Source organism: Prunus persica, chromosome G2, assembly GCF_000346465.2.
Source record: "Prunus persica cultivar Lovell chromosome G2, Prunus_persica_NCBIv2, whole genome shotgun sequence".
NCBI classification, from domain to species: domain Eukaryota; kingdom Viridiplantae; phylum Streptophyta; class Magnoliopsida; order Rosales; family Rosaceae; genus Prunus; species Prunus persica.
In genome coordinates, this window is record NC_034010.1 from 21,214,520 (window position 1) to 21,235,034 (window position 20,515).

The following is a 20,515-nucleotide window of genomic DNA, read 5'->3' on the forward strand; positions in this document are numbered from 1 at the left end:
TGGTGTTCAGCCAATTCGATTCGATCATTCTCTACAATTATTATTATTTATAGATTATTAGTTGTCATGACTCGTGACTTCTGCACAGTGCAATAAAGCTTTGATTTGACATTTCTCCCCCTTAATTGTCATATCAATTACGTCATAAAAATCACTTTTATCCTCCATCCATTCGTAACAAAAAGCTCTGAGTCGGGCTTAAATTATCCGAATTTTCACTTTGAATTCATTCTGTAAATTATCCGAATTTTCACCTTTGAATTCATTCTGTAAATAATTAACTTGAGATTTCCATCCATGGATTTCTTGTCGCATATCATTATGATTTGTTCGTTTTTCACCTAAAATGAGTTTGGGATTTTTGCTGAACATTCTTTCATAGTGTTAAGAGTGGTTATGCTTCAAATTTGTTTTAGGGTTTATTGTTGAAAGTTTGGGAATTGTTTGATTTGGGATTTTAATTAGAACCGTCATGCATGTGTTTAGGGTTTATTGCATCACTGTAGGTTTGTTTTTTTTAGGTCTCTCATGATTTGGTTCAAGTAGCGATCTCCTTAAGATAAATGTGCCTCCCAATAGTCATTTTCTTGGGTTGAGTGTGCTTGGGTCCTGCCTTTTGTGTTGATTTTGGAGAAGGCTCCCATGGGCTCTACCCCCTATTTTGAGAAAAGAAAAAAAAATGGTGTTAATAATCAGCATGTTATATAGCCTAATATTGCCCAAAGTAAACAATTACCCTACCCTTATAAGCCTAACTTTACTTCCATTCCATGCCATAAGAAAAAAAAAAAAAAAAAAATCATTCCACCCCAATATCTAGTTTCACCCTTGTAAAGGTCTTTCGTATTTTTTGAAGTGTCTCCACATTCGAAGGGTGTGATTAATCCCTATTTGAAATTCAATTTGCCTTTAACCACAAAGTGCTTCCAACGAGTTTCGAATTCTTGTCATTGAAGTATTGAATAGATTGCTAATTAGAAAATGATAGTTTGCCAACCGCATCACACCTTATGATTAGTTTCAATTTCTTTCACTACAGCTTATCAATCCTTAAACTGTTTTGTGATTCGAAAGCTTTGTTACAAACTTTAAAACCCCTATAGAATCTATGTTACTCGAAAGGATATTTGTTTGGAAACCCCAAGAGTAACTAATTTCCACATATGTAGATGAGTCAGTATTTCTCAGTGGTCCCACAAGAAGCAGCCGACTCTTTTAACCCAACCCAACCCAATTCAACCCAATTTAACCCAACCCAACCCAACCCAGTTCTTAGGGCGTCTCTCCAGTCAAACTCGTCCGCTTGCCAATCCACAGTTCGCAAATGAACCCTCTCTCTCTCTCCCCTATTTAAAGGACCACATTCGCATATATACGCCGCTATCTCACTGCCCGATGTTCCTTCGGGTAGCTTTCCCTCTTCTTCTCTGACCACCCACAGTCATACTTCCGCGTATTCTCTACCTGCCCAAAAATCCCGGTCAGCTCTACTCTCTCTCTCTCTTCCAATTCAACAGCTTCTTCAACTCATCAACAAAACTGCTTCTATTTTCACAGACACACACGCACACGAGTCACGACCTTTGGACCAAAGAAAACCCCTAAAAAATATATATATTAATATAAAAAGCAAAAATATAATAGTCAAAATAAAAAGGGGTTCGAAAATAAAATGCCTTTACTATAAATACATCCCAAGTCACACTCAGTTGAAAGCATTGGTTTTATTGTTGTTACTCCTTTTTTGGTGATTTTTTCTGTTATCTCTGAGCTGAGCTTTTTGAGAGGATGGATTAGGAGCTCGTGCTGACTTTGAGTTTTCGTTTTGCAAATTCCTGTAGGGCTCGCAGAATGTGGAACGCAGCGCGATTCGCCGCGTCCAGTTTGACCCGATCGACCAGGCGCTTCTCCACGGCGATTCCTGGTCCCTGTATTGTCCACAAGCGTGGCGCTGATATTCTCCATGATCCCTGGTTCAACAAGGTTCGAAAACAACAGCCTTCTCTTTTGTTCTTTGATTTGAGTTGAGTTTAGTGTATGTTCATCAGACACAGTTTCTTGATTCTGAAAGTAAATGTGAAGTTTTATTTTAAATTTTGGAGAAATTTTAGTTGTAAAACTGATTGAGCTTTGGTGAATTATAAAAAAACAAACCTAGTCCAATTTGTGAAGTGGATGATGCCTCGAAGTTTGATGATTTTTTTTGCCTTATTGGGTTTTAATTCTCTGTTCCGAATGTTTGTTTTCCTCAAGAGCAGGACACTGGATTTCCTTTGACAGAAAGAGATCGACTTGGGCTTCGGGGTCTCCTCCCACCTCGTGTCATATCGTTCGAGCAGCAATATGCTCGTTTCAGTGAGTGTCTTACACAATCTCTCCAAGTAGTACACATTTTTATATTGTTTGGCTAGAATTTTGGTTATTATTCTTCAAAGAAATCTAGTTGGGGTTCATCGTTATAGCACTTGACATACACTAAGCTAGGAGACTTCAATCAAAAAGTTAGTTTACGAAAATGAAAATGATGTATTAGCCCTTGAGGAGATTTTGTTTATAAGTTTTGTAGCATTGGCATTGAGGCCTTGTTTATGTAATGACATTACCATCTGATTTAACTTGTTAGTGGAGTCATATCGATCGCTAGAGAAAAATACTAAGGGCCAACCAGAAGGTGTTGTTGCCTTGGCTAAATGGAGGATCTTAAACAGGCTGCATGACAGGAACGAGACCTTATACTACCGAGTAAGTTTTGGTTTATATTTCCAGCATGTAGATATTGTAGAACTTTATATAATCTATCATCATTTGATGTGGTTTTCCATTACTTTCTTTTCCAGGTCCTTATTGATAACATCCAAGATTTCGCTCCCGTAATATACACTCCTACAGTAGGATTGGTATGTCAAAATTATTCAGGGTTGTTCAGACGCCCACGTGGAATGTATTTCAGTGCAAAGGATAAAGGGGAGATGATGTCTATGATCTACAATTGGCCAGCTCACCAGGTAGATGCTACACTCTTTTGTTTTTCTACCTTACAACAAAGTTGTACGTGGTCAATAATTTTCGAGGCCCAGTCATAAGCTCCAATGATCTTGATGTTTCTCTATTGGGATGTCCTTGATTTTTCAAGACATCAAAATACTAATTTTATATATATTATACCCTCAGTCTCTAAGTTATGTTGGTTTGTATTTGGTCTTCATTTTCCACTCTACTGCAGGTAGACATGATAGTCCTGACAGATGGGAGTCGTATCCTTGGCCTAGGTGATCTTGGAGTTCAGGGAATTGGAATACCAATAGGAAAACTTGATATGTATGTTGCTGCAGCTGGCATTAATCCACAGAGAGTATGCTCCTGCTCTCTCTCTCTCTCTCTCTCTCTCTCTCTATATATATATATACACACACACACGCACACACACACACACACACACACATTATACACACACATATATAGTCCCCTATCCCTCAAATAAATTTGAGGGACACTCTTGTAAGGCCCACTCGGTATTTCATTTCACTAATCCAAACAGTCTATTTTGTAGATATTCATTCAAAGATCATCTCTACAAAAAATCACTTGAATCCAATATCATTTGACCACTCAATTGAATTATTGAAATTTTAGTACTTTCTGAAAGCACCGTGTTCATTGATTTTGTAGGACACACTTGGATGTCGAAATGGTTTCTGATTTGTCTAATTTTTTGCAAGGATCATCTATGAATATAGACTTAAAAAATAGATTTTTTGGATTGTTGAAAGTTTTTTTTTGTAGGGGTTCCTAAAGGGTGTCCCTCAAATAAAATTATTTGAGGGATCCCTCAATAGAAGGGGACTCTGTGTGTGTGTGTGTGTATTTTATGCATGCACGTGTGTGTGCACATGCTTATTTCTATGTGTGTCCGCATAACACACTGATTCAACATAACTAAGTCTATTTGGTTTGGACTATATAACAGTCTTGGAGTCTACATTTTACGTTTCTGCTATTATTCATATTACACTTTTCTTGGTAAATAAGCAGTTTGGCTAGCTTTTTGATCACTAACCTCTGTACCCCTGTGACAGATACTACCGGTTATGCTTGATGTTGGTACTAACAATCAAAAGCTACTTGAAGACCGTCTTTGTAAGTAAAATATGAAGTAAATATCTTTCCTTTAATTGCATGGTTCTTTCTAATCTTTTTTCTTTTCTTTTCTTGTGTTAAATCCTTGTTGATACTGTATTTCCTGATTAATACATTCAACTGAACACAACTGTAGCTTCAGCGATTTACAATGTGTTTAAGTTCTTGTAAGGCAACATGGTGATACTGAATGTTCACTCTGTCTATTTTCTCAAGCATGAATTACCCTGTTTTGAGTGATAAATTGACTCCCAAAATATTACTCAGGACAAACATGTAGATTGACTAGTGCATGTTAGAGTTTATTATTATTTTTTTTAATTTCTAATGAATTCTTGTCAATAATATCATGTTATATTCTTGGTTTTTTTTTTTTTTTCTTTCCATCTTTACACTGAATGACTGGACTTAATGCTTTAAAATTTTATAGTTTACATCATGAGGATGCCTTTTCTCATGATTTTAGTTGGATAGATTTAGGACTTCGACAACGTAGGTTGGAAGGAGAAGAGTACATATCAATTGTTGATGAATTCATGGAAGCTGTTCATACACGTTGGCCCAAGGCCATTGTGCAGGTCTATTTTTGAGAAGTATTAACCTTTTATATTAGTTTGGTTTTTTATTTGTCTAGTAACTTGATTGTTTTTACTTTTATCAGTTTGAGGATTTTCAAATGAAGTGGGCTTTTGAAACGCTGCAACGTTATCGTAAAAGGTTTTGCACATTCAATGATGATATACAGGTGATTACAGGGTGTATGTCTTTCTATCTTTTATGGATTTGAAACGCATATGTAGCGTAATACAGATTGCTGCTATTCGAAAATCAGTACCTCTGATAGTTGCGCTTCATGTATCGTAGGGAACTGCCGGTGTTGCACTTGCAGGATTATTAGGAGCTGTGAGAGCCCAAGGTCGACCATTGGCTGACTTTGTGAAACAAAAGATAGTTGTTGTGGGAGCTGGGAGGTACTTGACATTGGTCATTGACTCAGAAAGATCCCTATATAGGCTTTTACATTGGTTGCGTGCGCATGTTACTAGGCACTCTGTTCATCCCTTTAATTCACTTTTTTTGCCTTTCAGTGCCGGACTTGGTGTTCTTAACATGGCTGTACAGGCTGTTGCAAGAATGGCAGGGAACGGTGAAGCTGCTGCAAAATATCATTTCTTTCTGATTGATAAAGATGTATAGCTCTATGTCAACTCTTTAAGTTCTTGCAGTACTTTGTGTGATGACTGATAGTTGTAACAATATTCACCACATTCAGCAAATTTATTCACTAACGAGCTTATGGTTTTGTTAACTGTTTACTATAATTACACTCTCATTTTTGTTGATATTGCTAACCTTCTGATGTGAACAAAAGGGACATATAATCAAATGTGTTCTTGAAAATATTTTGGCCTTTGAGTTGTGTATTTATGTAAATGTATCAGAGGATTCACTGAGAAATATTGTTTGGATACAGGGTCTAGTCACAAAAGAGAGGAAGAATCTTGATCCTATGGCTGCACCCTTTGCAAAAGAACCAGGAGCAATTGATGGGCTTATGGAGGGAGCTAGTCTAGTTGAAGTGGTAAATCTCAAGGGACTTCATTTAAGTACCCTCTACTGCAGAAAATAGAAAGATTTTGATACATAAGAGTCAAGTCACCTTGCTTAATACAAATTACCTTCAAGATTATACATCATAATTAATAAAACTTTAATTGTTTAGAGCCCAATTTTGTGCAGGTTAAGAAGGTCAAGCCCCATGTGCTTCTTGGTTTGTCTGGAGTTGGTGGTGTCTTCAGTCAAGAGGTTGATACTTTCTCAATAGCATTTGGTTATATTTTACGACTTCCTTATCACTTAAAGTAGATTAATTTACCGAAGATGATTTGATTCTGTTTGGATTTGTGTTGTTTTGACACCATGTGGCCTTGCACTGAATGATTTTTTTAATTAATGAACTATATGTTTTCTTGTGTCAGCAACTGACCTTCATGCGTAATGCTTAAACCATTTATTTGAATGTAAGAGTATCTAAGAGAGATAAGCCTGTTATATGTACTGCCCCAGATTTATAAGTTTCTTCACATCAATTCCCACTTTGAATTTCAGTGTTTCTGATTCACATCACATCATTTGAGGTATGATAACTCAGTTATTTTGTTATTCTGACCATCATACAGATGCACTGATGGGTTTACTTCATATTGTCGCATATTGAAAATTCATTGCTCTACCCTATTTGTTGTCTCAATTGTGGAAAATATTTATGGTTCCTTTTCTTTAAATTAGTTTCTTATAGGTATGGGTTGTCATTTCATTTTAGGTACTTCAAGCAATGCGAGAGTCGGATTCAGCTAAACCTGCGATTTTCGCTATGTCAAATCCAACCATGAATGGTTTGTTTCTCTGAACCTCATCAAACGTCACAAACAATTTCCTTATTGCACCTAGATTTTGTATCTGACTCTGTTTTCCCTATGTTTTTAAAAAACCAAAAAATGGAACAGCTGAATGCACTGCTGAAGATGCTTTTAAGCATGCTGGTGAAAACATAGTCTTCGGAAGTGGAAGCCCCTTTGATAATGTTGTTCTTGGTATTTTCCTTTTTAGCAATGTCTTTCTGTTATGGATTGTTTTGGCACCATGCAATTAGAGCAATGGGTTCCTTGACTTAATATTGGAGCCATTGCTGGCTGCAATATGGTGCTACAAATCTGACTTTTTTTACTATTGTCTGAATAATTTAACCTTTGACTATTCTAATTATGTTGGCAGGCAATGGAAAAGTAGGCCATGTAAATCAAGCAAATAACATGTACCTCTTTCCAGGGTTAGTTTCCTGTATCTTCTTGATTTCAAGTAACTATGTTCAAAGCTCGAAATATTAATACCATATTTTGGTTGCCTCTAAATGCAGGATTGGTTTAGGTGCACTTCTCGCAGGTGCTCGTCTTATATCGGATGGCATGTTACAAGCAGCTTCTGAATGGTAATAACATAAGACTTGGCTACTTCCTTGCTCTAACCTAAACATGGTAATATAACTATGCTGATGAGACAAAATTTACACTGTTATTAAAAGAGAAAAAAGGAAACAGAGTTGACACCTAAAAAAGAGTTGGGCTGTTTTTCCGGACTCTGGTATCAGCCTAGAAATTATTGTAGTGATTAGCTGACAGTTCTGGTAAGTATCACTACAATAAGAAATGCTAAAGGTGAACATGGCTTGAAGTTTGAAATTAATTTCTGACACAATAATTCTGTCCAGCCTGGCTTCATATATAACAGATGAAGATATCCGAAAGGGCATCTTGTATCCATCTATTCACAGGTAATATTCTCAGCTCCTCGCAGCATTAAGAGCTCGTCTTTATAAAAAATGGCATCGCAATTCTCAACTGCTGTAACAACTGAGAGGAGGGTGGGGCAACTGGTTGATTGTATTACCCCTGACTGTTTCTATTGTATATGGTGCAGTATCCGACATCTAACAGTGGAGGTTGGAGCTGCTGTCCTGCGGGCAGCTGTTGCAGAAGAACTGGCGGAAGGACATTGTGAAGTGGGGCCCAGAGAGCTCATGAACATGTCAAAAGTAAGAACTGATATTCAATCTTCCTTCCACAAAATACAAAAGCTCTTTTTAAAACACTCACAAAATGTCTAAGCGAATTTTGATTTAGAAAGCAAGCTCTAAATGTTAGACTACTTTTGCAAAAGGTCTGAACATGCCAAAGAGGACATATGTAGGTGAAGGCGTATACATACAGAAAATGCTATTCTAATAAACATCTAGTCGAACAACCATAACCAAGAACCTTGAAAATTGCTTTGCTAGCTTTTGCTTATATTGCCAGAGTTTTTAGAAGAAAAATTGTAATTTTCCTGAAATCTATTTTGGTTTTTATCTTCCTGTTGCAGGAGGAGACTCTGGAATATGTGACTCGCAACATGTGGTTCCCAGTTTATAGCCCTCTTGTTCATGAAAAATGAGGCTTTGGTTTTGTATTATCATACACTGTAGGCTGTCGTCGGAGGCTATATTTTTTTTGCAGCTCATATATCAATAGGTCTGCAGCTAAGCAACTTATTCTTGGTCTGTCTTTCCTGGATTCATGGTTTACAAGCTCAGAGAAGTAGAAGGCAAAGAAGGGAACAGAAATAAGTCCCTCTTATTAAACTGAAAAGAAAGTAGAAACCCATTTGTTTGAACAATGCATAATTATGGGACTAATATTAGTGCAATGTCTTTGTGTTAACTTTCTTTTACATTAACTTAATAACAAAGCAAACTGCACCCAAAAAAAAAGTTCCGTTGACTTGACGTTCCCCTTTGGTTTTGGGCCAAGGGACTTAGCCGTCCTAGGGTGACTACTACTCGTTTCTATAAACGCCGAGAGAGTCTTGGGTAAGGCAGCCACATGTCAAATTACACCCACAGAGAGTAAAGACATGCATTCAGAGGGTCTCGCCCTTATTTGAGTGTGCTACCAGTGAGGCGGTCCTATCTAAGACTTTTTCCTATCAATGTATGTATTTTAAATCTAGTGGGGATGAAAAAGTAAGGGAGAAAAAGACAGAAAAGGTCGTGTACATGTAAGATTTGTTTCTTATGGAATAAGTTGACACCAGTCTTTGCATGCGAAACTGCTTACTCTGCCCTGCAACTGCCTCTACCAAAATTCTCCAACAACGTGGGCACTTGTGTCACCACGCCCCCATTCTTTTCCTTGAAAATCTTAAAAACAAAAATACAAACAAATATTGGACCCTCTTTCACCACAATTTCCAATTACTTCTAAGAAAACACTAGAAGCATCCTCCCTCCAGTATGTATATAGGAACGAAAGAATATGTTATAAAAATAATAATCAGAATACGGAAAATACCACTGAATATTGGGAGTAGGATTGTATTTGATCTTGTAGTTTTTACATTGACAAAACTTTCTCGCTTTGATAAAACTCTTTTAAGATAAAGCTCTCACACTCTTAAATTTCTCTCTCTCTATTTTCTCTTTGGATCGGTAGTAGTCTACAATTGAATGATCAAGCTTATTTACAGGCAAATTGGGTGGCTTCCCGTGCATCTCCAAAGTCTTGTTTTCCCAACATCACCATTTTCTTTTTGACTATCATTTTCTTATTTTCTTTATGTGGGCTCCATCTACATCCTTTACAACACTCCCCATTGGAGAGCACATGTCCCTAGATCGGTTGCCTAATTAAACCTTGCTTGAAAAAACCCAGTGAAAAAAAACCTAAGCGAAGGAAAAATAGTACAACTTCATTTAGGGACATGAGGGTAATGTTTAATGCGCTCATGTTGCCTCGTTAAAACGTTGCTAGGAAAAACCCTAGTCAAAGGAAAAAGAGTACATCGCGCATATGTCTTGTGTTAGAGGACTCTTGAATGCTCCCCCTGATTTAGCATGCTCCAATTTGATTGCTTGTAGAGTTGCCGTAATCCGATGCCATGTGCTCGCTTTTGGAATGTACATTTTGGCAAAGATTTGGTGAAGAGATCTGCCAAGTTATCGCTTGAACAGATTTGTCTGACTTTAATTTCTTGACTTTTCTGAAGCTCTATGTCCTGTCACCCTTGATGTATCCTCATGTGATAGCATATCCAACAATACTTGGGGCATTGGTCGATTCACTGGAATAGAATAAGCCCATGTCTGTTGTCCCACGAAGATATTGTAGGATATGTTTGATACCAGTCCAATGTCGGAGAAGAGATGTATCTTGCTAACAAATTCACTGAAAATGCTAAGTCTGGTATGGTACATTGTGCTAAGTACAATAAAGCACCTATCACACTAAGGTATGGTACTTCTAGGTTAAGAACCATTTCATCATCTTCTTTTGGACGATATGGATCTTTCTTAGTGTCAAGCGACCGAACAACCATTGGGGTGCTATGTGGAATGGCTTTATCCATGCCAAACTTCTTCAATACTTTTTCAGTATAAGTTGATTGATGCACCAAAATTCCATTAGCATTGTGCTCAATCTGTAAACCAAGACAATATTTTATCTTTCCAAGATCTTTCATCTCAAACTTGCGTTTGAGATAATCAACAGTCTTTTGGAGCTCTTCAGGAGTTCCAATTAGATTCATGTCATCGACATATATTGCTACTATCGCAAATCCAGACTCTGATTTCTTAATAAACATACATGGACAAATAGGATCATTTGTGTATCATTCCTTTAGTAAATACTCACTGAGACAATTGTACCACATTCGCCCAAATTGTTTTAGCCTATACAATGATCTTCTCAATTTAATTGAGAACATGCCTCATAGTTTATTCCTGGCTGCTTCAGGCAGCTTAAGCCCTTCTGGGACTTTCATGTATATATTTGTATCCAATTCTCCATACAGATATGCGGTAATGACATCCATAAGTCTCTTCTCAAGTTTTTCTGAAATTACAAAACTTATTAAGTAACGAAACGTAATTGTGTCTATTACGGGAGAATATGTTTCCACATAATCAATTCCAGGCCTTTGTGAAAAACCTTGCGCAACGAGTCGTACTTTATACCTTGCAATCTCATTTTTCTCATTGCACTTTCTTGTAAATACCCACTTGTAACCTACAGGGTTCACATTGGTTGGAGTTGGAACAATAGGTCCAAAAACACTCATTTTTCCCAAATAATTTAATTATGCATGGATTGCATCTTTCCACTTAGGCCAATCTTGTCTCTGTGTGCATTCATCAATGGAGTAAGGCTCAACATCATCATCTTTTATGATCTCAGTAGCCACTTAGAATGCAAATATATCATCGATGATCATCTCATTTCTATTCCACAATTCATTAGTGGATGTATAATTTATGGAGAATTCTTGACTTTCAGGTACCTCTGCTACTTTAGGGGCGCTTGTCTCACCAAGGACACATTCCCTTTTAGGAAGTACATGTACTTAGAGGTGTCAAACGGGACGGGCCGGCCCAGCATGGCACGAGCCCAGCCCGTTTAAATGAGGCACGACACTGCACGAGCACGAATATTATTGGGCCATGTTCGGCACGGCATGAAAACTTAGGCGGGTCGGGATCAAAAAATGAGATCCAATGGACTGGACCGGCCCATGGCCCGACATAGGCCGGGCTTGGCCCGAGCACGCTTCAAGCACGGCACGAGCCCAACCACGGCCCACTTAACATTTTTTTCTTTCTCAAAAGTCAAAATGCAATAATTTGACATATAATGTCATTGTTTATATATATATATATATATATATTTTAATCATAAATATATATTTGATTTCTTTCATTTTAGAGAAATTACTTGGGTCCTTAATTAATTAAACATATCAACTACAAATTAATTAAATAACATTGGACTTGATATCTAATCAGTACATATGACATATACGTTTTTGTTATAATCAAAGCAAGACATTTTTTCACATATAAAATAATAAGTTGTTTAAAAATGAAAAGTTGAAGTGGACTTTGTGAAGTTGGACACTTTTTGCCCTCGCCATTTCATATTGTTTGGATGTTTGATTGATTAATGTTTTCAAATAGTTTATCATTTCTTGCCTCCAATTATATTTTTAATGTTTATAATTTGAATTATCTAGTGGAAAAAAAAAATCCAGTGAAAAAAATTCAAATTAAATGGATTGGTTCTTAGGCCCGAGTATGGCACGAGCACGAGCACGAGCACGGGCACGGCACAAGCTCGGCCCGGCCTGTTTCAATATGGACATGGGCTTTGGGTCGGGCTGGGATAAATGATTTTACTAAATGGGCCGGCACGACACAACCCAATAAATTAAATGGGCCGGTCCGGCCCGACCGTTTGACACCTGTACCTGTACCTCTTTGGGGGCATTTGTATTATGAATTATGTGCTCTCCATTTATTTCATTTGGATTCATTTTTGCCATCCACTTCCTTTTTCGAGAGACTGAATCCTTTGAGCTTAGTGGTCTACCACGCTTCAGACATGCAATAGATGAATAATTTGTTGGCACATTGTTTTGTCCAGTTGGACATCAATCCTTGCAGGTGCATTTGCAGCTGGGATAGGATATGTGATTTTGTCACATTTGTTGCATCATTGAATTCATCTGGCATTTGATTTGCAATACTTTAGAGGTGAATGATCCTTCTCACTTTGTTTTCGCATTGAGTAGGATTGTATTTGCTCTTGTGGTTTTTACACTGACAGAACTTTCTCGCTCTGATAAAACTCTTTTAAGATAAAGCTCTCACACTCTCAAATTTCTCTCTCACTATTTTTTCTTTGGATACCGTATTCTACAACTGAATGAGCAAGCCTATTTATAGGCAAATTGGGTGGCTTCATATGCATCTCCAAAGTCTTCTTCTCCCAACATCATCATTTTCCTTTTGACTATCATTTTCTTATTTTCTTTGTGTGGGCTCCATCTACATCCTTTACAACATAATCAACAATTTTCTACTTCTTATTATTTATTTGAATATGAACCTCAAAATTCAAAGGCCTTCCAAGAACATTTCACTATAAAAGAAAAGAAGGCTCTCCTTCTGTTTAATACACATCTCAATTCTCACAGGCCGTCCCGTTTCGAATCTATCAATGGCAGAAGCAACAAAGAGGTAGCCCTTTAGACTTCTTTATGCTTTGTTTCCTTGTCCGATTTCCAATCCCTTTAATTGTTTTTGTTTCTATGAAATTGGTGTTTGTGTTTTCTTAGGTATGCAGTTGTTACTGGAGCAAACAAAGGCATAGGATTGGAAACTGTCAGGCAGTTGGCCTCAAAGGGGTTCACCGTAGTCTTAACTGCCCGAGATGAGAAGAGGGGTCTTGAAGCTGTTGAGAAACTCAAAGAGTCTGGCCTCTCTGGTCAAGTGGTTTTTCATCAACTTGATGTAGCTAACCCTGCTACTGTTGCTTCCTTGGCAGACTTCATCAAAACCCAGTTTGGGAAACTCGATATCTTGGTATGTATATGATCATAGCTGCAGGTTTCTTGAAAAAGTTTACGTCTTTTGAATTGAACTCTTAATCCGAACGCGATTTAATTGAAGGAGATGAAATATGGAATCATATAGAAAATGAAATTGGAGAATAAAAATAGCAAACCAAGTAATAACTAGCGTAATAATATCATCAACAAGTTAATCTTTGAAATAATTAGAAGTCTTAGGGTTTTTGAATAACAAAACAAGTTTCACATAACTACCAGTTGTGGAAGATTTTACTTTTAAATCCCTTTCTGTACAATTTACAAGTATCCTAGAAAGATCAGTGGCTGGAATTAAGGGGTTTGGCAAAGTAACATAATTACTGTGCTTCTTTCAAGGCATTGGCCTTTATGGTTGGTATGGTTGTAAAAATAGAGAGATTGTCAGAGTACTCAGAGGATCTATCAACTTTCTTTTCATTTCGTTTTCTATAAAAAAAAATCTGTTCTTTTCTTTACTAAAAGAAAACAGAAAGTGAAACAGTTGGGACTCTGCACAGGTGAACAATGCAGGGATTTTTGGAAGCATATTAGATGGTGATGCTTTTAAAGATGTAATAGCCTCTGGTGCTGCGGTAAGTCTTTTGCATAATTTTTATCAATAGCTAGCTATCAAAAACTAAAAAAAGCTTCAATGTATGTGCCAAAGTGAGAATTTAAACTGATCTGTGGTTTGGCAAACTTTAATCAACATTTTTCTTGTTTGGAGTGTTGTGTAAGTGGTGGGCAATAGGCACCATAATAATAAGTTTGTTTTTGCTGATACAGGAAAGAGGAGGAGTTGATTTGAGTAAACTAGTGACTGAAACTTATGAGTTCGCAGAAGAATGCTTGCAAATAAACTATTATGGTGCTAAAAGAACAGCTGAAGCACTTATCCCACTCCTCCAGTTATCTGACTCACCGAGAATTGTTAATGTTTCGTCTGGCGCGGGGAAGTTAAAAAACATACCAAACGATTGGGCTAAAGGAGTTTTTACTGATGCCGAAAACCTAACAGAAGAGAGAGTAGATGAGGTACTGACTGAGCTTCTAAAAGATTTCAAGGAGGGTTCACTTGAAAGTAAGGGCTGGCCCTCTATGCCTGCCTACATAGTCTCAAAAGCAGCACTGAACGCATATACAAGGATTCTAGCAAAGAAGTACCTCAATTTTCGCATCAATTCGGTCTGCCCTGGCTTTGTCAAAACAGATATGAACTGCAATGTTGGCGTCTTGCCTGTCGAAGAAGGTGGTGCCAGGGTTGCGAAGTTTGCATTGCTGCCCAATGATGGCCCTACTGGCTCCTTCTTTGTTCACAATGAAGTGTCAGATTTTTGATTGAAGATGATCCATTTATGCAAATTTAATACGATTCGCTTATTGGGCAATATCTTGTACTGTAATGTAATTTTAAGTATTTTGGTATGTATATTGATTGAAGGATCATGCTTATTGTGTACACGTACCAAGTACCCTAGAAAGATCAGTGGCTGGAATTAAGGGGTTTGACGAAGTAGCATTCTCCTTGTTCCAATCAAGGGGAGAGAGTCTTGGGTAAGGCAGCCGCTTGCGAAATCACACTCACAAAGAGTCAAGACCCACATTCAGAGGACTCTCACCCTTATTTAAGTGTGCTACACTGCTACCGGTGCGGCGGTTTTATTTAAGATTTTTTCCTATCAAAAGGTGAAAGTTGTCACAAGTAAATTAATATCCATGTTTGTACAAGGATATTATTAGTCAATTAGAAATTTTCTGGGCTGAAAGTCTTGCATGCGAAACTGCTTGCCACTGCCACCACCAAAATTCTTCAACAACGTGAGCACTTGCGTCACCACGCCCCCATTATTTATCTGAATATGATTCCCAGAATTCAAGGGCTTTTGAAGAACATTTCATTATAAAAGAAAAGAAGGCTCTTGCTGTTTAATACACGTCTCAATTTTCACAGACCGTCCCGTTTCGAATCTATCAATGGCAGAAGTAACAAAGAGGTAGCACTTTAGACTTCTTTATGCTTTGTTTCCTTGTCCGATTTCCAATCCCTTTAATTGTTTTTGTTTCTATGAAATTGGTGTTTGTGTTTTCTTAGGTATGCAGTTGTTACTGGAGCAAACAAAGGCATAGGATTGGAAACTGTCAGGCAGTTGGCCTCAAAGGGGTTCACCGTAGTCTTAACTGCCCGAGATGAGAAGAGGGGTCTTGAAGCTGTTGAGAAACTCAAAGAGTCTGGCCTCTCTGGTCAAGTGGTTTTTCATCAACTTGATGTAGCTAACCCTGCTACTGTTGCTTCCTTGGCAAACTTCATCAAAATCCAGTTTGGGAAACTCGATATCTTGGTATATATATGATCATAGCTGCAGGTTTCTTCAAAAAAGTTTCTGTCTTTTGAATCCAACTCGTAATCCAAATGCGATTTAGTGGAAGGAGAAGAAATATGGCATTGGAGAATAAAAACGGCAAACCAAGTAATACTAGCTTAATAATATCATCAAGAAGTTAATCTTTGAAATAATTAGAAGTCCTAGGCTTTTTGAAGAACAAAACAAGTTTCACATAACTACCAGTTGTGGAAGGTTTTACTTTCAAATCTAACTCTATGTCTGCCACTCTGTTTTTGTTTCTTGGAATCTTTTCATATATGATATAATCCCTTTCTGTACAATTTACAAGTACCCTAGTAAGATCAGTGGCTGGAGTTGAGGGGTTTGGCAAAGTAGCATAATTATTGTGCTTCTTTAAAGGGATTGGCCTTTATGGTTGGTAATAGTATGGTTGTAACAACAAAGAGATTGTCAGAGTAATCAGATAGTGAAACAGACAGTGAAACAGTATGGTTGTATCAACTTTCTTTTCATTTCATTTTCTATAAAAACATGTCTGTTCTTTTCTTTGCTAAAAGAAAACAGATAGTGAAACAGTTGGACTCTGCACAGGTGAACAATGCAGGGATTGGTGGAAGTATAGTAGATGGTGATGCTTTAAAAGCTGCTGTAGCCTCTGGTGCCATGGTAAGTTTTTTGCATAATTTTTATCAATAGCTATCAAAAACTAAAAGCTTCAATGAATGTGACAAAGTTAGAATATAAACTGATCTGTGGTTTGGCAAACTTTAATCAACATTTTTCTTGTTTTGGGTGGGTGTGTAAGTGGTGGGCAATAGGCACCTTAATAATAAGTTTGCTTTTACTGATACAGGAAAGAGGAGAAGTTGATTTGAGTAAACTAATGACTGAAACTTATGAGTTAACAGAAGAATGCTTGCAAATAAACTATTATGGTGCTAAAAGAACAGCTGAAGCACTTATCCCACTCCTCCAGTTTTCTGACTCACCGAGAATTGTTAATGTTTCATCTTCCATGGGGAAGTTAGAGAAGATACCAAGCGATCGGGCTAGAGGAGTTTTTACTGATGCTGAAAACCTAACAGAAGAGAGAGTAGATGAGGTACTGACCGAGCTTCTAAAAGACTTCAAGGAGGGTTCACTTGAAAGGAAGGGCTGGCCTTCTTCTATGCCTGCCTATACAGTCTCAAAAGCAGCACTGAACGCATATACAAGGATTTTAGCAAAGAAGTACCTCAATTTTCGTATCAATTCAGTCTGCCCGGGCTTTGTCAAAACAGATATAAACTACAATGTCGGTGTCCTACCTGTCGAAGAAGGGGCTGCAAGGGTTATGAAGTTAGCATTGCTGCCCAATGATGGCCCTACTGGCTCCTTCTTTGTTCACAATGAAGTGTCGGATCTTTGATTGAAGAAGATCCATTTATGCAAATTTAATACGATTCGCTTATTGGGCAACATCTTGTACTGTAATGTAATTTTAAGTATTTTGGACACCAACAGATCCTTTTGACGTTCTTTCTACATTCAATAAGAGGATGGCATATATGATGTTTTATCTATGTAAAATTTCACCATAGCACACTGTTTAAATAACAAAAGAAAAGGTCAGGTGTTTCTGGCCTAACCGGAAGCCTTCCCCTTTGGTTTTAGGGGAAAGACTTAGCTGTCCTAGGGTGACTACTCCTTGTTCTTTCCTGTAGCATCTTGTGATGCATGCAAGTTTCTTGCGTTTTGAGAAGAGAGACAACGCTGCCAAATAAAGGCTAAAAGAGTATTGAGTAAGGCAGTCGCATCTGAAATCACATACACAAGGAGTTTTTTCTTCTTTTAGAAATGGAATTCATTCATAGAATCAAAGTAGCGTATATAGAACGACACGAAACAGTGACCTAGTTAAAACATTGTTTAGGGACAAATTCCAGGGTAGGAAAGAGTACCACATATATCATTGACTAACAAGAGAGTCTAAAACAATCACGCATGACCAATGCTAGAGCAAGATAAAATAAAACAGCAAACTGACACATAGACCTCCGACGAGAACACTATAACACAGTCCAATTGCCAAAAGAGTCATACTATGAAATTATAGTCCTTTTGACGCAGCGAGATATAGGGATAGGGAGATCGAACGATAACCCTACAATTAACAATGTCGGAATCCACCAACAAACTGAAATCCATCAGAGAAATTGAGTAAAACCTCAAATATATTGATTGAAAATAAGATGAATAAACTGACAAATACAATGCCATGTGTTGGCTTAAATAGAAAACAAAGAAACCCTAAAACAGTAGGAAACCCTATGTTCTAGCATATTCCTAAACTTACCTAACAAGAAAATAATAAAAATAATAGCTCAAAATCATAATAACAAAATAATATCCTAATAGATAACTTATTCTTCCAAATATAAAATAAAACATTAAATTAAATACAAATCTTAACAGAATCATAATTGTTTCAAACTTCCTTAATCAATTAGAAAATCCCAACGATATGCCTTCCTTCTTTTCCTAGCGCCATAATTGACATTTAATTGGAATTTTCCTCTCTTGCATGATTTTCTTACAACTTTGAGCCACTCCACTTTATTTTAATTAATTTTTCACACTTCGTCCTACATCACCTTTGCACAGCCACAAGACATTGAGAGTACCCGACAGAGAACACAATACACCAAGAAGAAAGAAAACATCCACTAAGCACACCATCTCTAGCCAACTCCAATAGCAATTGGTGATGAAAGAAGAGAAATATGCGAGGAACAACACAAAGAAGAGACTAATCACGCAAACAGGCCAGGAAAGAAAATAAAATAAAAAAGCCCTCAAGCATGCTGTATCATCTGAACACTAACAAAGAAACCTTCTATGAAAACGTAGTCCTTAAGACAGGCGGAGAATCAAAGATTAACTAAGAGGAGAACGAAGAAAACACCACGCAATGCAACAATAACAAAATTGGTCTAGCCATTTAACCTGAATACAGGGATCAAGCACAAGAGCATTCGCCAGATGCCAAGCCCACGAATGCTCCAAGAACACATTAAGGAATGCTTCAAGAACACATTAAGGAAGGCTCCTAGGAGATTCCACTTGACCAATCCCCATAGGTTTGTTAGGACGGACACCAACATCACCCAAATTCGCAGTCCCAATTGCAGAGTAACTAGCCAAACCTGTAAAGATGGGTAAAAGTGAAGAAAACCTATAGAAAATCATGAGTTTCATTTGAACATCAACATAGATAAATAAAATCATGGCAACGGAAGCTTAAGCATGCATCTATGAGTTCAACAACAAAAATTTTCCCATATATCTTTTAAGCCAAGTGATGGTTGTACTATTTTCCTAGAACCTACTTCTAAGAAGATTGGAAGGAGGAGTTATTTTTGGTGCGTGCTTTCAACCCTATGATCGAATTCCACCAAAGTTGTTGAAGCTTGAATGACTCCTTCAAAAACTCTAACTTGAGAGGTTCTCCAAAAGTCACCAAAATAGGTAACCTCTAAGTCTCTTCACCAACTAGAGCTTGAGAAGAAGATGGTGAGCTTAGTGAGTGGATGATCCTAGTAATCCATCACTAAGATAGTATGAAAGTGTAGAGAGACTTTTGGAATACTAGAGCTTTCTCTCTCTCTCTTGATTTTCACTAATGCTAAGGCTTCAAAAAAATGATAGTCATCTTTTACTTGAGTCAACAAGTTGACTCTAGTAACCAAAAGCCCATATGAACGCGTATCCCTTGAAATTGGGCCTTTGGGCTCAATTTTGTTTAAGTTGTCATACAACCCATAAAGCCCAATGAGCCTAGAATTCAAAATTCCCCGTTTAAAGCCTATTCCAACATTATGTGTCATTTAAATTAATTCCATAATTAATTTTCCCTTAACAAATTAACTAAGCTTAATTGATCTCTTCAATTCATCATCTCCATAACGGTTTCTCAAATAACTCTAGTTTAACAGTGTGCGATCCAATAGGTTCTAATTAGCAAGGTCGTGGGCAATTTGAACTCTTCGTAATTGATTTGTGAATTAAAACCCCCTTTTAATTCTCCATATTAGCTAGGATCATTAGTCCTTAGGGCTTCAACCATGCATGAGTGACACCTAGCAGTATGTCATGAATATCCAAGCTAAGTAGAATAAGTAGAGAACCTATTCAGTTGGAATTACAATGCAATACGGTCTTTCCCTATTACAATACTCTTAATCTCATTGCTAGGGCATGGTGCGTGTCAAACCCTAATGAGATTGTCAAGTCTTATATGATTTGTATTAGTATGACTAGAACATCTTTCTAGGTCATACCGAATACTCTGATATGAGATTTGCTTAATCATATCTTCCGAGCATTCTCATTCTTTACTGAAGGATACCGATTCCATGTTGTACACACACATGTCTACATGAGTTAATCAAGAACCCCAACAATGCTTGTACCACGTCCGTGATTAAGACATGTATTTATAGCATTATTAAAGATCCACAACCTTCCCATAAGACAAGCATGGTGCCTCAGGACTAAGTACTAATTTGCATTATTGCAACTTGGAGTTTCTTGTTTCACATATAAGTAAAATTTCCATATAAGAAACTCTCGTTTGATAAGTGTCATTACAATAAGAAATGCTAGAGGTGAACATGGCTTGAAGTTTGAAATTAATTTCTGACACAATCATTCTGTCCAGCCTTGCTTCATATATAACAGATGAAGATATCCAAAAGGGCATCTTGTATCCATCTATTCACAGATAATATTCTCAGCTCCTTGCAGCATTAAGAGCTCGTCTGATTTTTATCAAAAATGGCATCGCAATTCTCAACTGCTGTAACAACTGAGAGGAGGGTGGGGCAACTGGTTGATTGTATTACCCGACTGTTTCTATTGTATATGGTGCAGTATCCGACATATAACAGTGGAGGTTGGAGCTGCTGTCCTGCGGGCAGCTGTTGCAGAAGAACTGGCCGAAGGACATTGTGATGTGGTTCCCAGAGAGCTCATGTACATGTCAAAAGTAAGAACTGATATTCAATCTTCCCTCCACAAAATACAAAAGCTCTTTT

The 20,515-nt window shown here is 37.4% G+C and overlaps 2 protein-coding genes across 3 annotated transcripts; both read left to right on the forward strand.

Moving 5' to 3' along the window:
- LOC18787040 (NAD-dependent malic enzyme 2, mitochondrial) lies at positions 1,392–8,393 on the forward strand. 2 transcript variants are annotated; one of them, XM_020558333.1, is made up of 20 exons: positions 1,392–1,480; positions 1,842–1,983; positions 2,259–2,355; positions 2,624–2,742; positions 2,838–3,005; positions 3,224–3,352; positions 4,077–4,137; positions 4,612–4,715; positions 4,799–4,882; positions 5,002–5,108; positions 5,226–5,328; positions 5,612–5,719; positions 5,878–5,943; positions 6,461–6,533; positions 6,645–6,731; positions 6,913–6,967; positions 7,055–7,126; positions 7,406–7,468; positions 7,615–7,729; positions 8,056–8,393. In XM_020558333.1, the coding sequence occupies exons 2-20, from the start codon at positions 1,852–1,854 to the stop codon at positions 8,125–8,127; spliced, it is 1,815 nt and encodes a 604-aa protein (XP_020413922.1). In that variant the 5' UTR covers positions 1,392–1,480; positions 1,842–1,851; the 3' UTR covers positions 8,128–8,393. The 2 variants fall into 2 exon arrangements, with proteins under 2 accessions (XP_020413922.1, XP_007218865.1); XM_007218803.2 differs by lacking the exon at positions 1,392–1,480 and adding an exon at positions 1,612–1,747.
- Positions 12,541–17,002, forward strand: LOC18785421. Its single transcript, XM_020557398.1, has 9 exons — positions 12,541–12,745; positions 12,844–13,090; positions 13,614–13,688; positions 13,882–14,430; positions 14,537–14,649; positions 14,985–15,089; positions 15,188–15,434; positions 16,032–16,106; positions 16,294–17,002. Exons 1-9 carry the CDS (start codon positions 12,726–12,728, stop codon positions 16,846–16,848), a joined length of 1,986 nt encoding a protein of 661 aa, XP_020412987.1. The 5' UTR covers positions 12,541–12,725; the 3' UTR covers positions 16,849–17,002.